The sequence below is a fragment of the Lynx rufus genome, unplaced genomic scaffold, assembly GCF_022079265.1.
Source record: "Lynx rufus isolate CCGP_SWC_20201006 ecotype Redwood Valley unplaced genomic scaffold, mLynRuf1.p SCAF_10, whole genome shotgun sequence".
NCBI classification, from domain to species: domain Eukaryota; kingdom Metazoa; phylum Chordata; class Mammalia; order Carnivora; family Felidae; genus Lynx; species Lynx rufus.
In genome coordinates, this window is record NW_025814824.1 from 631,125 (window position 1) to 650,482 (window position 19,358).

Consider the following 19,358-nt stretch of genomic DNA (forward strand, 5'->3'; position numbering starts at 1 on the left):
GCACAGTCCTGTCCTCTGAAATCCCGGGTTCTGCCACCCACACCACCAGCCCTGCCCCCAAGTGTCCCATGAGGCTCAGGGCTAGCCATGGTGGCTTGGTGTGGGACATGGCAGGGCTCCCTTCTGACCTCTCAGAGCTCGGAACCCAGAGCGGCCACACTCAGGTCCTGGGGGAGACCGACACCGAACTCGCTGGGAAAGCCCAGGGCTCCATGCTATGCAGGAGCCGTCTGCCCGTGACTCCGGGCACACGGATGTGCAAGAGCACTGAACAGTGAGCTTGACGATGGACGGAGCAGGAGCATCCACCATGGCAGGGGCCTCCATGTGATGGGCTTTTAGGGCCAGACACTAAAGCTGTAGGGCACAACACGGATTGTCAGGGCAGGCATCACCTTGCTGAGTTGTGAGGGACATCCCAGAGCATGGCTGGCTGGCCTTTTCAAGCTCTCCTGTTCGAGAGAAGAGGACAGTTGGAGGGGCCACCCCTGAGCAGAGGGCCTAGGGAGGCAGCATAGCCAGAGCAGGCAAACTCGTGAAACTGGGATGAAGCTGTTCACCATCCTAACACTGAGGGGTTGATGGTGTAGGCACATGGGGGCCTCGTGGCAATGGAAAGATCTAGAATAGGCGCCAGTGAGCAGAGAAGGCAGGAGTACGGTGGCCACGATGCCACAGGCCAGGTCTGAGGACCCAGAGGGGGTCTCGGAGGACCGGCCAAGAGGGTTCCCGACTGCACGTGGACAGAACTCAAACTTCAGCCAGCAGGAGACGAGAGCAGAGCAGATACATACAGTCAGAGCATGTGGGAGACGCAAAAAGGAAAGGAGGGAGTCTCGTCTCGTCTTGGTTCAGGGTCTGGTGCACGTGTCCCCTCAGGCAGCCAGGAACCGGTTAGAACAACGATGAGGAACCCAGGTCCTTGGCGTTAAGGCGTCCAGCTTGGCAGGTCATGCACGTGATGGCTCCGTCTGGTCGTTCTCACCTGGTCCTTCCTCACACGTGCTCTGTTCCGCACGAGGAGGACACAACCATCTGCACGCTGACGCATGTGTAAAGCAGGGCTGCAGGTTTTTGTGGACTCCTTCGGCCCCCTGGTCTCTCGGCCATAGCATCGTGAGGCCACGTGCTGGATTAGTCATGGTGCACCTGCAACTTTAAAGACTTTTACGCGGGCTCCTCGCTCCTGTTCAGTCACCTGACTTCTCTAACCACTTGCTGTCCTGCAGGAGAAGTACTCAGAAGCTGTGCGCCTCCCGGAGGGGGCCGCCTCCAGCTGCATGGTGGTCCAGAGCCCCCGCCAGCCCGGGTAAGTGCAGACGCCCTCCAGGCCCAGCCTCCCCAGTACCCAGCCACTTGCTTCCTGTGAAACGCGAGGATTACGAATAAGAGGAAACAAGTGTGAACTGCTTAACAGACCTCTCGCTATGTCTGTGGGGTCATGTTGGGTGTGCAGCCAGGGGCAGGGGACCAGGAGGGGAGGCCGGGAGGCCACAGGTGCTGGGTGAAGGGAGGACTCCTCTGGGTCCTGTGTGTGCATGCGGGAAGCCCCCTGCACGCCACGTGCCTTCACGGCCTGTGTAGCAGCGCCTCGAGGGGTTTTGTTTTCAAGCTTAAAATGTTTCTCAGACTTGCCTTGGCGGCTCCTCGACCTTTCCAAAATTGGCTTCTGGTGATGCGTGTAGCTGCGAGCAGTTCATTCCTTTTCGGTGGTTCTGCTCCATTAGGTGAACGCTGTCTTTCTGCCTTCTTTGGGTTGTGCGCATTTGGGTGACCCGTCCTTTTCTACTATGTCTGGCGCTCCTTTCGTGTCCCCAGACACCCGAGTACACAGGCTTCTGTACCTGGAAGTGAAATGCCCGGGTCTTAGGGTAGAGTCAGCTTTCCATCCCTGCTGACACGTCTCAAAGTACTTTATCCGATTGTGTTCTGCACAGGTGGGTTTTTAGTTCCTGTGGGATGCCTGTGGTTCCCTCACGTGGCCACACCACCAGCACGTCGTGGGTACACAACAGCACCTTGCTGGGTCTGGGGTACATGTTCCTCTTCGCTGAGCACGTCGGACACGTCTCCCCGGCCAGACCTGATGTGTGCCGCGCGGGCAGACGTGTCCTGGGTCACATCCTCGGGGAGGGTGGCAGGCGCCGCGTGCCGTTCACGCTTCCCACCAGGTTTCGGGAACCGCTTGGCGACAGGTCTTAACCTCTTTCAGGTTTGAGCTCGTAATCGTTTGGAGGATACAAATAGATGAAGAAGGGAAGGTTTTGCCGAAGCTGGATCTTCTCACCAAAGTGCCACAGCAAGGTAGGGCCCGTGTGGTGTTCTGGTGACTTACTGTGCCCAACAGTCTCCTGCTTACGTCCTCTGGCTTTACATGGCCAGAATCAAAAGTTTTTTGTATCAGTTAAAAAAATGTTTTCATCGGTAATCACTCGAAAAGCACACGTGAGGGGGGACTGTTCCCCCAAGGCCCTCTGTTCTGTCCCCACCTGTGCCACGCAGGTCGATGCCTCGTGCACAGTCACGACCATCATCGCCCCGTTCGGTGCCCCCGGTCGGGAAGGCGGGTGCGTCTGGGTGAAGCTGCTCAGCCAGCCTGTTCTCTTCGCAGCCCTGGAGCTGGACAAGAACCGAGTCCTGGAAACTGCCCCCCTCGGCTTCCGGGCCCTGCTGGGCGTGCTGGGCATTGAAGCCGCTCTGGAGAGCCTGATTACGTTGCTCTGCGTGGGGGAAAACCACTAGTTCCTGGCAAACACGCAGGTGTGTGATTTCATTCAACGTAAACAGTTGCTGTTTCCCACACAGAAGCCACGCCTTTAGGACACATGGTCTGTGCAGTTACGCCCATCATAAACACGCTGTCGGGACGGGGAAAAATAAACACGGCTATTTGAATCCAAGATCCAGCACGTACAGTGTACTCGAGAAAATAAGCTTAACCTTTGAGACCGCGCAGGAGTGAGTGTCCCTCTTCGGATTCAGAGAGCATCTGGTCCTGCTCTCACCAAGGCTGAGGGTGGAGGCGTCCGGGAGGTCAGCCCAACCCCTGCCGTCCGGAGGGCCCCACCTGACACCCAGGGTGACGCACCGCCCTCCTCGCCTTCCCGCCTGGAGAGCAGCACCACAGTACAAAGTGGTCAGCCTCCAAAATGTCTTTTCATCTCATCCTGTGTTTTCACACGAGGCTCCACACAGGACCCCCACCCCCACCCCTGTCGCCTCAGGGCGGCACTGGCCTTGGGGGCCATTGACGATGTTCGAATCGGTGGAGACCCTGCTTGAAGCCAAGTCAGGGGAGGGGCCGCACTGGACGGTGAGGTGGACACCGCCTGGCAGGGCCTCACCGGTCTCTTTCCCTTGGCGGATGCCGGCCCTTTTGGCCAGGACTGGCCCCAGAGGCTGCCCGGCCCACTCCTCGCAGAGCCAGGGTCCTCTGCACACCGTGATGAGACCTCAGGCCAGACCACCACCACGGATGCTTCTCTCCACACAACCCTCGCCCCCCAACATGCTCACGAGGGTGAGACACATGTTCCTTGAGTATCTTTTTCAACCTCCGAGGGTGGAGGAAGTCAGTGTTAGGACAAAGCTGAGTAAATTCTAGAAGAGCTTGCTTGATTCAAACAACTGTAATTCTCAAGTTATCACAAAATTCCCCACGAAAGTTTACAATCAGCAAAATATTCTTATTTTCCACGTAGCATTTTCATACAATCCCATGGTTTCGCTATTATAATCTTATGTTACAATAAGCCTTCATTAGTCCCTCAAAACAGTGATATAAATAATCTGTACAACCTACCAGAGAATAAAAAACTGAAGCCAAGATTCCTGACAGTTTTCATAGCAGCCGGGCACACCTGCAGGGGGCGACCCTGATGAGAACCTCTTGGTGCCAACCAGGAGGGGCTCGTCTCACGGGAGCAAGGGCCCCGAACACCCAGCATGCGCGGCGCACGGCCGCCTGGACACCCGCCCCGGGCAGCAGCTCTGCTCCCAGCACCACAGCAGCACCTGCCCGCGGGAAGGAACGCCTGGTGTCCCCTACGGTTAAGATCAGATCATTTAGCTAAAAATGGCCAGCGCTCGTTTGAGTGGTATCCACCCCCCGACCTGAGTCCTGCGCTCCCCGCTGACTCTGTGCAGAGCAGTGTGTGCGGCCCCTCCACAGAGACCCCGAGTCCACACAGCCCAGGACCCACATCCATGCCAGCCACCCCCACTCTGCAGCAGGGAGCCCGCTAAGCCTGTGCTACCTGGTGGCTCGCACGGAAGAAGGGACCACGTAACTCAGCTGGGAAAGTTCCAGTAGTATCCATGTTTTCTTTCAAGTCCAAACTGTAAGACGTACGCGACAATTCAAGTTTTCTATGTTAGAGTCTGGTGGTAGGAGATCCAAACCTCGGGTCTTGAGGCTCTCATGCCAGAGGTTAGACGCGAACCCCGGGTGGAAGGTGTGGGGCCACAGCACGCAATGGGGCACACGTCCGGCACATCTCATCCTGGACGGCGTGGGTGGTGATCGTGCATTCCGGGTCACCCAGACGCAGTCCCCACCTGAACAGGGTTTAAAAAGCGAAAACATTCACAGCCAAAAGTCACCCAACACAACAAAAAGTAGCTCTACCATTTGACCTTCACATTCTGTGTTCAAGTTTCAGGGACACCACAGGAGGTGGTTAGACCTTGTGCAGAACTAACGTGCAGTCCTCACTTTCCTTGAACCTGGCTGACATCACGGCCGCGTCTTTGGCATGTACAGTCTTTGAGTAGAAGTTGACGATCTTCCCATCCAGTTTATACTGGTGTGGAATGCTCTCATAGGGCTTGAGGTCGAGGTCCAGCACAGACACAGAGAAGGCAAACCTGGATCTCGATGAAGTGACGACAGGCCTCTGCTCAGAGCTGGAAGTGAAAGAGCAGCTTTAGGACCCACGAACCCCAAATCCTCACGCTGTTCACAGCGCGCACCCAGCTCCAGGCGTCCCCACGCGCTCCGTGTATGCCCGTGGATGGGTGTTCCCAAACCCTGGTGGTGGAGCCGAAGGCTGGAAAGGGAAGGTTAACAAGGAGCCACGTGTTCCCAACCTGAAGGAAAGCAGAAAGGAGACCTGACCTTCCCTCAACCAGACAGAGAAGACGCTGACAGCAGACTTCCCTTCATTCGTCTCAGGTCATGAACTCACGGTTCATGGGTTAGAGCCCCATGTCATGCTCTGCGCTAACAGCGTGGACCCTGCTTCAGATTCTGTCTCCCTCTCTCTCTGCCCCTGCCCTGCTCGCACACACTTTGTCTCAAAATAAACTTTAAAAAAAAAAAAAACACTTTGAGGCTAATTCTGAACTTTGTACTAAGATTGCTGTGTGCCCATCCCACTCAGCTCTGAGTCTTGCCTCCAAATGACTGGATAAATGTATTCTATGAGCTCAGTTTAGCCCCATAAAACTACTCAGGAGTCCTAGTTTCTCTGATACTTAACTACTCTTCTAGATTTGAAATCATCCCAAACATAACACAGATTTCAGAAGGTCCTGCCCAAGAGGGGAAGACCGATGGACACACTCCCGATCGGATGAAACTAATCAAGGCAAGACTCCCACTTAACTCCTGGACCAAAACACTCTTCCAGGGAAATCGACCCCCTGGCTCAGCTGCCGGGGTCTCAGCTACCCCCTCCCGAAGGGCAGTCAAGGTCTCGCTTCTGAGGCCTGAGTTCTAGGCAGCAGGGCTGGGACAGCGCGTCTCCAGCCTCCAGCAGGTCACTCACGGCACCCGACAGACAAGGTGACGCACGTGAAGACGGGCAACGCTCCGTGCACGGGCTGGTGGGCGCACAGCCAGAGACAGCTCCTGCACAAAGTCTGACTGTGTGCCCACCGCACACTCCCAGGAGCACCGGGCACAGCCCCAAAGCCGAAATGCTTCTGTGCTGCGCCACAGGGCTCCCGGGGCGTGCACCGTGCCCCATCTGTGTCCGTCAGGCAGCTGGTGAAGTGCGCCAGGGCCCAGGCCGGCCAGCCCACCCTGCACACGCCTGCACGGTCAGGAAGGGCAGTGGGTGACATCCACATGGTTCTGTCCTCTACCACCACCAGCTCCATCCAGTGAATGGGCACTGCAGTTCCTCCAGGGGTCACAGGGGTGCTCGACTAAACAGAACAGCCTTGTTGTTTTTCACTTATGCCTTACAGACATCCCTCGGTGTTTCCTATCAGTTCTGTGCCTGCCAGGGAACAGCAGCCCTGGGAATGTTTAGTTCAACAGCGCCAGAAAAACGAGTGGCTGGCGGCCAACGATAAGGTCATCTTGACCCAGGAACACGTGTCAGAAGGACGTGGGGCCATTCCACAAACGCCGTGTCCACGTGGGGTTTGGCATCGGAGGATCAATGCTGAAGATGCCATCTAATTAGCAAGAGAAGATTATCAGGTTCATCCTGAATTCAAAAAAAAAAAAGGCAAGGGAGGGTGCTGGACAGTCATGTCCAGGGACACGCTGTTCTTACAGCACATCAGGAGCTGGTCAGGGCGAGGAACGAGACCTAGGGGGACCTCAGTGGGCACTGGGGGCTTTGAGAGAAAGGAATGTGTGCCATGGTCCAAGCTGCTTCTAAATCCTTGGAGTGTATCCTGAGAAACTCATGATAATCTTTAATAAGACCGTCTTTTTAAGCTTTTCTAAGTGTCTTTCCAGCTGTGCCCCAAGCTCTTAGAGCACAGGCGGGAGCCAGCAAGCCGTGGTGAGTCACTAAGGTGTCAACTAGGGGACAGGAGTGTGTCAGCCAACGTGGCCCTGCCAGGACCCCGCGCACACAGGACGCGCAGCAGGCGGCTCACCTGGCATCCTGCAGACAGGGGGACAGCGCGATCATGACGGAGCAGTCCTTTGCGGTCATGGCCACCCGGTACTGCTGCACCTGTGGGGACGGAGAGGTGAGCTCCAGGCCCGGGAGGATCCTCGGCCAGCCCTGCCCGCCGGCACCGCTCTGCAGGTGGCACGTGGACCCGCCACGGAAACACAAGCGTGGACCACACTGATGACGCTGAGGAGACGTCCCCCGCGAATGACGCTGGGGGCGGAGCGCTGCTGGGCTGCGAGTGACCCACAGCAGGCATGCCACTGTCCCAGCCTGCGGACGAGGAAACTCCCCCACGATGGCATCGTGGCTCTAAACATCAGGCTTGAACACGTGCCCCCAGCAGCCCGCAATCTCGTCCACCGGACCCACCAGCTCCACACGGCGTGCCGTGCGGGACCTGACGCGTGAGCCCCTGTGTCAGCCCGAGTGCATGTCAGACACACCGGGAGGCTCTGAACTGGGCCCGTGTAGACTCTGGGCGTTTTCCCACTTTCTTTGAAGTTTCATGTTACCCTGTGAATTTCTCTCACTTTTACAAAAGTAAACTAGTTACAAAAAAGGAAGTGGTCCTTCCAGGTTGTCACAGGCCTCAACATCACGCGCTGACAGAGGACAGGCTCGCCTCCCCTGTAGCCCTTCCCTCTGCATCCCACGCTAGGAGGACCGCCCTGGAAAACATCGGGTTCCCACCTTCCCTGTGCGCGACCTAGCGGCGCACCTCAGGCCTGCTGGCAGCTCCTTCTGGGCTTGCAAAACCTCTTCTACGCTCAGCTCATTTGGCTAAGAAATCAGGCATCTCACAAAACACACAAAAGATTCAATCCAAAAGAATTAAAGGGATAAACATTTTTTTAAATGTATAAAATATCTGCGTCCTCATCATAAGACAAGCCACAAAAGATTGGTAGATTTGAATACCCAAAGATGAAAGGTGTCCATAGGACACCGTCCTAACACCAATGTGAAAGAGACCAGCCATGGTCACGGATGATCAACACCAAGGTACAAAGTGCTAGATTCATATAGAAAAGGAAACTTCCCAAAGATGTGGATCCAATAAACAGAGAAAAGAAAGAAAACAGTCAATAAATACATGAAAAGATGCCCAACCTCACTACTAATCACGGAAATGCAAACTATAGTAAACGTTCTTTATACATCAGATGCACAAAACACATATAATCAGACACAAGATGGAAGGGCCAGACTCTCACTTCGAACAACGCCAGACTGTGGAATACAGGGCCAGCCCGACCACTGAGGTCAGCCAGAGGAAGCTGGAAAAAACACTGAAAGCATCTGCTGAAAGGCAGCGTGAATGGAATCAGGGAGAGTAGCCGCACCAGCACAAGACAGACATCTGGGTCCTTTTCGCCCTGACACAGGGTTGACAATTCCGGAGGGTCGGCCAGGAGGTACTTTCATCAACCCGCAGGGCTCTGAGGACGGGGACCATGACAAACCCCGTCTTCCGTTAGCACCCAATGCCACACCTTCAGGCCAAGGAAGCCACGGGTTGGCAGCCTCCGGGACCTGCAGCCCTGCCTCAAAGACCTCTGTCGCCAAAACTAGGGCCAGGCGACCCCAACCTGCTAGGGCTTCCCTGGCTCCCAGCAGAAGCAAACCCAAGATCCTTCCTGGAAGAAAACACCATCTTAGGCCTTGCATTATTTCTAAATGATTGTCAAATAGTTACCGACACACAAGTTAAAATATCTAGGCACAACTCACGATAACGTGAGTGAAAACCTGCAAAAAACCCCAGGCCGGCAGAGATGCACACGGACTCCCGGCTACTGCAGGAATCAGATAGACGTGCTACTCTGCTCAAAAAATAAAAGACAAAATCAAGAATTTGAGAGCTGGAGACTACAAAAGTAAACCATATGTAAATTCTAGAACTGAAAAAATACAAAAATCAATATTAAAAGTTCAACAGATAATTTTAACAGATGAGAAAAAACTCAAGAGACTTGCTAAACTAGAAGATGTCCCCAAAAATACCCAGAATGAAGCATGAAAAGGTAGAACAACTGGAAAATAACAAAGAAATGGGTACAAATCAAATTTGTAGACATTGAGGCCAAATATTTTCCAAAACTGGGAAAGACATCAAGCCACAGACTCAAGAATGACTCCCAAAAGAACAAAATCAGATACACACATCACCAAACACTAAGAATGAATCACCAGCAGACCAATGTAAAGGAAACGTTACATGGTGTTCTTCAGACAACAACAAAATCACCCCCAACTTGTGCACCCCAACACAAGCTCTGGGATGCAGGGCAGAATGGAGAATAAGAGAGACACCTGTGGGTAAAAGGACGCCGACTGTATAAAACGGTAATAATGTCTCCTGGAGTTTAAAACAGCAGAATACACAGCAGTAAGATGTAAGTCAGGAAGAGAGGAAAATGTACTCTAAGAACTTTGTGCTGTCCGGAAAGAGAGTTGAAGGCACTAGACGCTAGTCTTTCCTAAGTCAATTGCTTGCTGCAAAGGTTAAGATAGCCACAAGACAAAAGCAAAAGACTCTGTAACTTTTAACAGAGTGAGAAATGGAATGACAAAAAAAAAAAAAAAAAAATATATATATATATATATATATATATATATATATATATATATAACCCAAAAGATTGTAAGAGAGGAAAGAAAAAGAAACCTAAGACAGGTGGTAAAAATTAACAGTTTTAAATCCAAGTGTAAGTCCACAAAACGTAAGGATAAAAAACCAGACCATACATTAAATACAAAGACATAAATAACAGAAAAATCCATAGTTATTATGTAAAATTTCAAAACATCCTTCTTATGGAAGAAGCAGATAGTAAAGTAAGGGTATGAAAGATCTGAATGACGCAATAAATCTGACCTAAGAGGAAGATACAAAACACTGAACCCGGCAATTTGAAAAGACACTTTTTTCACATATGCACAGAACCATTTTTCAAATAAATTGATCTATAAAGCAAATCACAATACACTGAAAAGGATCGAAAGCCAATCTCAACAAGTTTCAAAGGACCATATAGACTATGTTCTCTGACCATAATGCAATGTTGCTAGTAATCAATACAAAAAAGATAATGAGAATCTGTGTGTTTGGTAATTAATTCCCTTCTAAATACTTCCATGGGTGAAAGGAGAAATCTTAATAGTAATAAGCATATATTTTAGTTGAATGGTATTGAAAATACAGCTTGTGGAATGTAGCTAAAGCCATGTTTACAAGAAAATATACAGTGTTGAATACATATTTTAGAAAAAAAAATCTAAAACTTAATTAGGTAAGCATTCATATCAGAAGTTATAAAAAGAACAAATTATCCAAAGAAAGAAGAAAGGAAGTTAAAGCAGAAATTACTGAAATAAGAAACAATCATACAGGACACTAAGTTAATTTGTATAAAACAAAAATGACACTCTTCATGGGATGGACTGAGATAGAAAACAGACACCACACATCAGGAATAAAAGAGCATTCTTTAAAAGATAAAAGAATATTCTTTTAAAAACCTGAAATTTAAAATTTTTTTTTTAAAAGCTTCTTTATTTTGAGAGGGAGAGTGTATGTGCACACAAGCACAGGAGGGACAGAGAGAGGGAGAGCGAGAATCCCAAGCAGACTCTACACTGTCAACGTGAAGCTGGATGCAGGCAGGGCCCAAACTCACAAACCGTCAGATCATGACCTGAGCCAAAACCAAGAGTCAGATGCTTAAGCGACTGAGTCACCCAGGTGCCCCCAAATTTGAAAATTTTAGATGAAACAAATTTCTAGAAAAATACAAGTTACCAAACCTGACCAAACAAGAATATGAAATCAAGATCATAATTTAAAGTTTGTCCGCAAAGATAATTGTGGGCCCAGATGGTTTCATCTGTGGTTCTACAAAATATTTAAGGAAAAAATAATGCAAGTCTTAGTTCACCTCTTCCAGAGAACCAGAAAATGAGCAGTCTTCAAATGTTTTTTGAAGCAGGCATACCCTTGATACCAAGGCTTAACAAAGACATTGCAAAATTCACTAAAAAACCCTAAATAAAATACTGGCAAACCAAATATCATATAAAAATAATAAATCACCATAAATTATACAGTTAACCACATTAACAGACAATAGACAAGTCCTATGATCATCTCAATAGAAACAGAAAAAACAATGATAAAGTCAACATCCACTCCTGATTAAAAACTTTTTTTTTTAATGCTTATTATTTTTGAGAGAGAGTGAAAGAGCCTGAGACAGCACAGAGCCCACTGCAGGGCTTGAAGCCACCAACCGTGAGATCATGACCTGAATTGAAGTCAGACACTTAACTGACTGAGACACCCAGGTGCCCCTCCTGATAATAAAAACAAATTAGGAATAAAATGGAACTTCCTTAATTTGCTAAGTTATTTTATTTAAAAAATAAATAAAACAAAGCCCCCCAACAACCTACAACAAACAACTTACTTAGTGGTAAAATGGTTTCTCTTTAGACTAGAATTCCCATGGTATATTCAATTAAGCAAAACGAAATAAGTAAAAGGTATAAGGATTGGGAAGCAAAAAAAATCAAATTCATAGACAATATGATTACATAATAAACGAAAATCCAAAAGCTGTAAATAAACAGACTCAGTGACTTTAGCAAGGTTGACAGATGAGAGGTCAAATACAAAAACCAACTGCATCCCTATCTATCCACAATAAACAACTTAAAATGAAATATCTTATAAGATACCATTTGTATCTAAAACCATCAAATAACTGGGAATTGAGGCACCTGGGTGGCTCAGTCGGTTAAGCATCCGACTTTGGCTCAGGTCATCATCTTGCAGTCCATGAGTTTGAGCCCCACATCGGGCTCTGACAGCTCGGAGCCTGGAGCCTGCTTCAGACTCTGTGACTCCCTCACTCTCTGCCCCTCCCCCACTCATGCTCTGTTTCTCTCAACAATAAACAAACATTTAAAATTTTTTTAATAAATAAATAATAAAACCATCAAATATCTGGGAATAAATCTAATAAAATACAAGACCTCTCTAAAAAAAAAAATCCTAAAATGTTTTTATTTGATTTTAAGTAACACCTAAAAAAAACAGAACATGCCCATGTTGGAAGACTGTTTTATATAGATGTCAATTATCATTTTAATGCCAAACCAATCAAAATCCCAACATTTTTAGGTTGTTGCTTTTCCTTGTAGAACTGAACGAGTGGATTCTAAGATTCATGTACACAAGCAGAGGTCGAGAAGAGCCAGGCATTTATTGAAGGAAAAGACGTTCTTGAGGGCTGGTTCTGACTCTCTAGTGATCAGGATAACCCCTGTGGTTCTGGGACCCTTCCATGTGAAAATAAAATCAAATCCTACCTCATGCCATACCCACCAAATGTGATAGGCAAAACAATACAGTTTTTAAAATACCGGTAGGGCCCTAAAGTAGAGGAAAGATAAAGACTTCTTAAAAAGGAAAAAGACAAAAATTAAACTACCTTAAAATTATGAACTTCTTTTCTTAAAAGTCCTCCATTAAGGGAGTAAAGTAGCAAGATATGGAATGAAAGAAGGTATCAGTAGCACATCTATCTCACAAGGGCTTCTATCCATAATACATAAAGAACTCCTCAAGTCAGTAAGAAAAAGACGGACAATGTTACAAAAACTGGGCAAGAGGCTTCACAAAAAGAAAACCCCACAGATGGCCAATAAACATATTACAAAGTGCCTAATCTCATTACCACAACAAGCCACCACTACAGTCACCAGAATGGCTAGTGTTAGAAAGACACACAGCCAAGTGGTAGAGAGGATAAGGTGCGACGGGAACTACTCTGGCCAGTTGTAGAGACTGTAAATGAACCACCTGTTTTGCACAATCCCCTCCAGCTGATATGCTCATCTCTCTGGCCCAGAAATTCCACTCCTGGGAATATATCCAAGGAAATGTGTGACATGTACCCTGAGGGATCTGAATGAGGACGTTTACAGTGGCTTTATTCGCAATAGCCAAAAACAGAGAACGAGCCAAATGTCCATCAACAGAACAGATACACTGGTGCACCTATTCCGTGCACTGCTATAAAGCAATTCAGTTATGGAAATGCATGCAATAACATGAGTGAATCTTATAAATGGTATAAAGGGTTTTTCAAAAAAGATGGGACTCCATATATAAAGTTCAAAAGTGAAACAAACTAAACTAGAGGGGTATCAGTCAATATAATAGTTAATTCTGAGGAGAAGAGAAAGAGGAATGACTGACAGGACACCAACAGGGATTCTGCTTGGTTGCCAGTGTTCGACATCCAGACCTAACTGGCAATCCCACGAGTTTGCTTTGTGATAAATCATTAGACTCTATGTTTTTTCTCTGTACTTTTCTGTGTGTGCTATATTTCACAATACAAATGGTTGAGAATAAAATCTTATAAAATTAAAAAATAAAATTCTAGGGGCGCCTGGGTGGCTCGGTCAGTTAAGCATCTGACTCTTGATTTTGGCTCAGGTCACGATCTCACGGTTCATGGAGTTTGAGCCCTGCATTGGGCTCTGTGCTGACAGTCCAGAGCCTGCTTCAGATTCTCATTCTCTCTCTCTCTCTCCCTCTCCCTTTCTCTCTGCCCCTCCCCCACTTGTGCTCACTCATTTGCTCTCTCTCTCTCTCAAAATAAATAAACTTTAAAAATAAAATTCTCAATACTGGTAACATATAGTGTTTGGGGGGGGTGGTGCATGGAGGAAAAGGGCCCTCGATTGTTGCAGGGAAGAACATAAACTGGCAAAATCTTTTTGGCAAGACAATATTGACAGGATCTATCAAAAATCAGTCTAGCAGTTTTACTCCCAATAATCTGTCTTACAGATTGTCAAAAGCAGGAATGTCAACATTATTTTTAACCGTAACACATTAAAACCAAGTAAATGACAATGATTTGGCCGTACTAAAGCAACTGACACTTTCAGGGGATATGGGGGACTTCCAAGGGCCCTCTTACAAAACAACCAAGTCCTTGTTAACATACCTGTCAGTGCACCGCTGGGCTTGCAGAAGGTAAGGGAAATCCCTGCTCAATCCCCTCTTCTCACCACTCATCCCCAGAAGAGCCAAAACTACAGTTTTGAGCAAGGAGCAAATAGGAAGGCTGAGCCACCCTGGAGGCAGATGTCAATGGAAGCAGTGTTTCTAGGAATAAGCCGCAGAGTACAGGGTCCAGACTGAGATTTCTCCCTCAAGCCAAGAATCTGTATCTTCTCTGAAGGAAAGCATTCTCTGTTTAGGTCCAGGATTCCCACAGATTAAGATCAAACACACGAACCCCCAATCATGGACCATTAAAAACCCAAGCAGACAACAAAGCATGGATGAAGCAGCCAAAATACAGAATTTTTACCTCTAAGGTTTTATTATGTATCTGATATCAGATACAGAACAACAACTATTCATAAATCGTTTGAAGAACTAAAAGATGGGGACTTAAAAATGGACAAGCAATAAGGAACTACCAAAATTACCAAGCAGATGTATAAATGGACCAAACAGAACTTTAAGAAATTAAAAATATAACTATTGAAACAGAAAACTCATAGAATAAACTAGCAGATTAGACACAGGTGAAGAAAGAATCCATGAGTAGGAAGGCAAAACTGAAGAAATACCTAGGATGGAGTACAGAGACAAAGAGATGAAAAATAGGAAGGCAGTTATGACATGTGGAAGATACAGAATGAGGTTTGACCTGCCTCTAAAGAGTCCCAGAAAAAGAGAATAGGATAATGGAGAACAGAAAATATGTGACAAGAAAACGGCTGTGAATTTTCTAGAAGATATAAATCCACAAATAGAAGCACAACATACATAGATAAAGATAGATAAATACACACAAAGAACGCCACACCTAATCACAATGCACTAAAATGTCAAGTAATGAGAAAGACGGGCTCTTTTTTTTTTTTAATATATGAAATTTATTGTCAAATTGGAGAGTGTGATACTAAGTGAAATAAGCCATACAGAGAAAGACAGATACCATATGTTTTCACTCTTATGCAGATCCTGAGAAACTTAACAGAAACTCATGGGGGAGGGGAAGGGGAAAAAAAAAAAAGAGAGAGAAAGACAAGCTCTTAAAAGCAGGCAAAGAAGAAAACTCCCCTCCTGAAAAAAGGCAGACTGACAGAAGACCTCTCAGCAGCCGTATACACAGATGATGTTACACTGAATGGTTTAATGCCAAGAGAAAAAGTCAACCCTTTCTTCATACTTAGAAAAAGTTACCCTTCAATACTGTGGAGAAATATAAACATATCCCAACAAAGAGGATGCAGAAGTTTCCAAAAGACTTTTACTATTTATTTATTTTGGGAGAGAGTGAACAGGGGAGGCACAAAGAGAGCAGAATCTCAAGCAGGCTCTGTGCTATCACTAATGTAATTTCCAAAGGGTTTACTTGAGTGGAACCTGGGTGGTGGATGTCTGACCCTTGATTTCAACTCAGGTCATCATCTCACAGTTCACGGGATTGAGCCCCATGTCAGGCTAGGAGCTGACAGCATGGAGCCTGCTTGGGATGCTCAGTCTCCCTTGCTCTACCCCTCCCCCTCTCTCTCAAAATAAATACACTATAAAAATATTAATAATAAAATAAAGGGTTTACTTGAAGAAAAAAACTATAAGCAATTGTAGGCCAATATATTAGACAACTCTCATGAAATGGACACACTCCTAAAAAGCCACAAACTTATCAAAACTGACTCAAAGAAACAGTATCATCAGACCTACAAAAAAGACTGAACTGGGCATCAAAACACTAACTACAAAAAAAAGTGCAGGCCCAGGTGGCTTCAAGTGGCTTCAAGTATTCAAGTATTTGAATTCTATCAAATACTTAAAGAATACTTAACATCAATCCTTCTCAAACCCCTCCAAAAAGTAAGAAGCTGGAATTCTTCCCAACTGACTTGACAAGACCAGTATTACCTGATAACCAAAACCAAAACAGACATCATAAGAAATGCAAATTGCAGACCAGTATCTCTTATAAATGTGGATACTATTATCCTCAACAATATAATAGCAAATTGAATCTAGCAACATATACGAACGATCATATGCCATGACCTCGTGTGATTTATCCCAGGAATGTGAGGTTGGTTTTAACATCCAAAAACAAATTAATGTAATATGCCTTATCTACAGAATTTTTTAAAAAAAGAAAGAAAAAGAAAAACACTGATAATCTCAATTGCTACAGAAAAGATCTTTGATAAACTCCAACATCCTTTCTTGACAAAAACACTCAACAAATTAGGAAAAGAAGGGACGTTCTTCAACCTGATAAAGGATTATCTATGAAAACCTGATAAAGGATTATCTATGAAAAGCCCACAGCTAACATGTACATAATGATGAAAGACTGGGGGTGCCTGGGTGGCTCAGTCGGTTGAGTGTCCGACTTCGGCTGAGGTCATGATCTCACGGTCCGTGAGTTCGAGCCCCGCGTCGGGCTGTGCTGACAGCTCAGAGCCTGGAGCCCGTTTCAGATTCTGTCTCCCTCTCTCTCTGCCCCTCCCCTGTTCATGCTCTGTCTCAAAAATAAATAAATGTTAAAAAAAAAATTAAAAAAAGAAAAGACCGAATGCTATCCCAACAAAACCAGGAACAAATCAGGGATGTCTCTTCTTGCAACATCTGTTTCACATTGTACTAAAAATTCTAGCTAGGGCAGCTATGCAAGGAGAAGACCTAAAAGGCATCCAAATCGGAAAGGCGCCTGGGTGGCTCAGCCGTTAAGCATGTGACTTCCGCTCAGGTTGTGATCTCCCCCCATTCGTGAGTTCAAGCCCCATGGCAGGCTCTGTGCTGAGCGCTGGGAGCCTGGAACCTGCTTCAGGTTCTGTGTCTCCCTCTCTCTCTCTGACCCTGCCCCGTTCATTTTCTCTCTCTCTCTCTCCCCCCCCTTCCTTCCCTCACTCTCTCTCTCAAAAATAAACATTAAAAATTTTTTTAAGTTAAGTGGGAATGTCAAATGGGAGCGCCAGTCTAGAAAACAGTCTGGCAGATCCCAATAGAATTAAACGTACGTTATCATTTGACCTACCAATTCCACTCCTATGTGTATAGCTGAGAAAAATAGAAACATGTCCGCACAACAATTTGTATACAAACATTTATAGCAGCATTATTCGTAATAGCCAAAAAGTGGAAACAAGTCAATGTCCACCAGTAATAATCGCATGAAATGGGATGTGCCCGTAGAATGGAGTACTTTTCAGCTATAAAAGGCAGACAGTATTGATGGATGCTACAAATGCAGATGAACCTGGGAAACATGCCAAGTGAAGGAAGCGAGTCATAACGGACCAAGGATTGAAGGACTCCGTGTATACGCAGTGACTGCACTAGGCACATCCGCAGAGACAGAAAGTCTTGGTGGGTGCTTAGAGCTGGGGGGGGGGGGGGTGGGGGGGGGCGGTGGAGAAGATTTCTTCCTGAGGTGGTGAAAATGTTCTAAAATTGACTGGGGATAGGTGCACATGTAGTGGAAACCACGGAGTTACTTTAAACAGGTAAGTTGTATGACATGTAAGTTGTATCTCAGTAAACCCATTATCGAAAAAAAAGGCAACAAAGGAAAGTTCTAAGTAAGATGTAAGAACGATGGGCAAAGACAGGAGTAAACAGTACTGTAAACTGCGACTTTAGAAAAGAACAAGAAGAACCCCAGACAAGCAGCTGCCTGAAAGGTGGGAGTGACAAGTGGAGTGAACCCAGTTCCTCGTGTTCTGAGTGTGTGTGGTGGGGGAGGGTGGGTGGGTGAAGTCACTAACATTAGACCGGACAAGTAACCACTTCAAGGATAGGAACAGAATGTGCAACTTCCAAACCAATGGAGTGAAAAACGGAACATAAAAACTGACATGCAAAGTAAACAGAGGTCGGCGAGCCACGGGCCAGGGGCCAGACCCAGCTCACCACCTGTGTTGCACATGAAGTTTGACTGGAACACAGCGGCACTGGTTTGGGCTGATCTGTGGCTACCTCTGAACTACATGGCACGTCGAGCACGTGTAAGAGGCCAGAGGCTCTGAGCCGTCTCCAGCATCTGTCCGGCCCTTTCCACAAGCGCGTCGACCCTCCTGTGGAATTCTACACGATGCATCAAGGGTCTCTTCGGGCTACAGTTTCCGGAGCCTCAAAATGAAGGGAAAAGTCCCTCGGCTCAGAGGTCGGAGGCTCGGTGAGTTCTTGAAGGAATTTCGTCTGTAGCATCAGAATGACCTCCACTTGCTCCACCACTTGCCTCCACGGCCAGCCCTCTTCAGGTTCGCACCTACCAGAACCTGACTCCCTACAACAAAAACAGGCGGACCCTTACGTCCCAACAAAGAGACCTCAAGCGACGGTCTGCTAAATGCGTGCTGGCAACCGGTGCATGTAACGTGGGCAGTCTCCCAAACCGAGAGACAGAAGGGCAGGAGCTCGGTCACAATTACACAGTCCACTCACTGCTTGAATCTTTTTCACTAGATTGTTCTGGAGGTAATTCTAGGTTGACGTGCTGGCGTAAGAAATAACGCAGAGAGGGGCGCCTGGGTGGCGCAGTCGGTTAAGCGTCCGACTTCAGCCAGGTCACGATCTCGCGGTCCGTGAGTTCGAGCCCCGCGTCGGGCTCTGGGCTGATGGCTCAGAGCCTGGAGCCTGCTTTGGATTCTGTGTCTCCCTCTCTCTCTGCCCCTCCCCCGTTCATGCTCTATCTCTGTCCCAAAAATAAATAAACGTTGAAAAAAAAAATTAAAAAAAAAAAAGAAATAACGCAGAGACCCGAGCACCTTTCACCGAGCCTCCCTCAGTGATGACATCTTGCAAACCTCACACAGGATGGCATCCAGCAAAGACAGGGACACTCGTACTCTCTGCAGTTTCATTCCGGTGTGTGCGCGTGTAGTGTGGCCACACGTGTTCACCCACCACCACGGTAAGATACACGGCAGACCCGTCACAAGGATGCCTTGAGTTGACCTTTATAGACACACCCACCTTCCTTCCACCTCCCCAAACCACGGCCACCACTCATCTTTGTCATTCCAAGAATGTCAGAGAGGGGCGTCTGGCTGGCTCGGTCGGTAGAGCCCACAACTCTTGATCTCAGGGTTGTGAGTTCAAGTCCCATGTTGAGCATAGCGATTACTTGAAAATAAAACCTCTAAAAAAGAACGTCATAGAAACAATCCTAGTGTGTAACCTTCTGGGACCAGTTCCGTCACCCCGCGTGGCACCCTGGTGATATGGCCAGGTCACTGGTTGCTTAGCACTGCCATGTCACCTGCTGGTGGACCCCTGGGTTGTGTCCAGTGCTCAGGGCTTGTGAGAAGAAGCATTCCCTTCTCTGTGACACATGCCCCGGAGAGAGAGGCCAGGTGGCAGGGTTCATGCAGGTTTAGTTTGTGAGAAGCTTTCATGTTTCCCCACACGGATTCCTACCCGCCCCTGGCACGGTC

General features: G+C 47.4%; 2 protein-coding genes across 4 annotated transcripts in view; one reads left to right on the forward strand and one right to left on the reverse strand.

Annotated features, from left to right (window-relative positions):
- The window catches only part of CENPP (centromere protein P), a 229,886-nt gene extending 225,138 nt beyond the window's left edge, over positions 1 to 4,748 (forward strand). For 2 of the 3 annotated variants that reach the window (XM_047100513.1, XM_047100519.1), the window contains 4 exons: positions 1,230 to 1,309; positions 2,213 to 2,304; positions 2,612 to 2,760; positions 4,656 to 4,748. In XM_047100513.1, the coding sequence (XP_046956469.1) occupies positions 1,230 to 1,309; positions 2,213 to 2,304; positions 2,612 to 2,742 (303 nt within the window). In that variant the 3' untranslated portion in view covers positions 2,743 to 2,760; positions 4,656 to 4,748. Of the gene's footprint in view, positions 1 to 1,229; positions 1,310 to 2,212; positions 2,305 to 2,611; positions 2,910 to 4,655 lie in introns of those variants that run through there. The other variant, XM_047100518.1, reaches the window with a different exon arrangement.
- The window catches only part of IPPK (inositol-pentakisphosphate 2-kinase), a 48,355-nt gene continuing 32,606 nt past the window's right edge, over positions 3,610 to 19,358 (reverse strand). Inside the window, exons 12-13 of the mRNA XM_047100493.1 lie at positions 6,838 to 6,917; positions 3,610 to 4,905 (exon numbers count right to left, since the gene is read on the reverse strand). Of these exons, the coding sequence (XP_046956449.1) occupies positions 4,680 to 4,905; positions 6,838 to 6,917 (306 nt within the window). The 3' untranslated portion in view covers positions 3,610 to 4,679. The remainder of the gene's footprint in view (positions 4,906 to 6,837; positions 6,918 to 19,358) is intronic.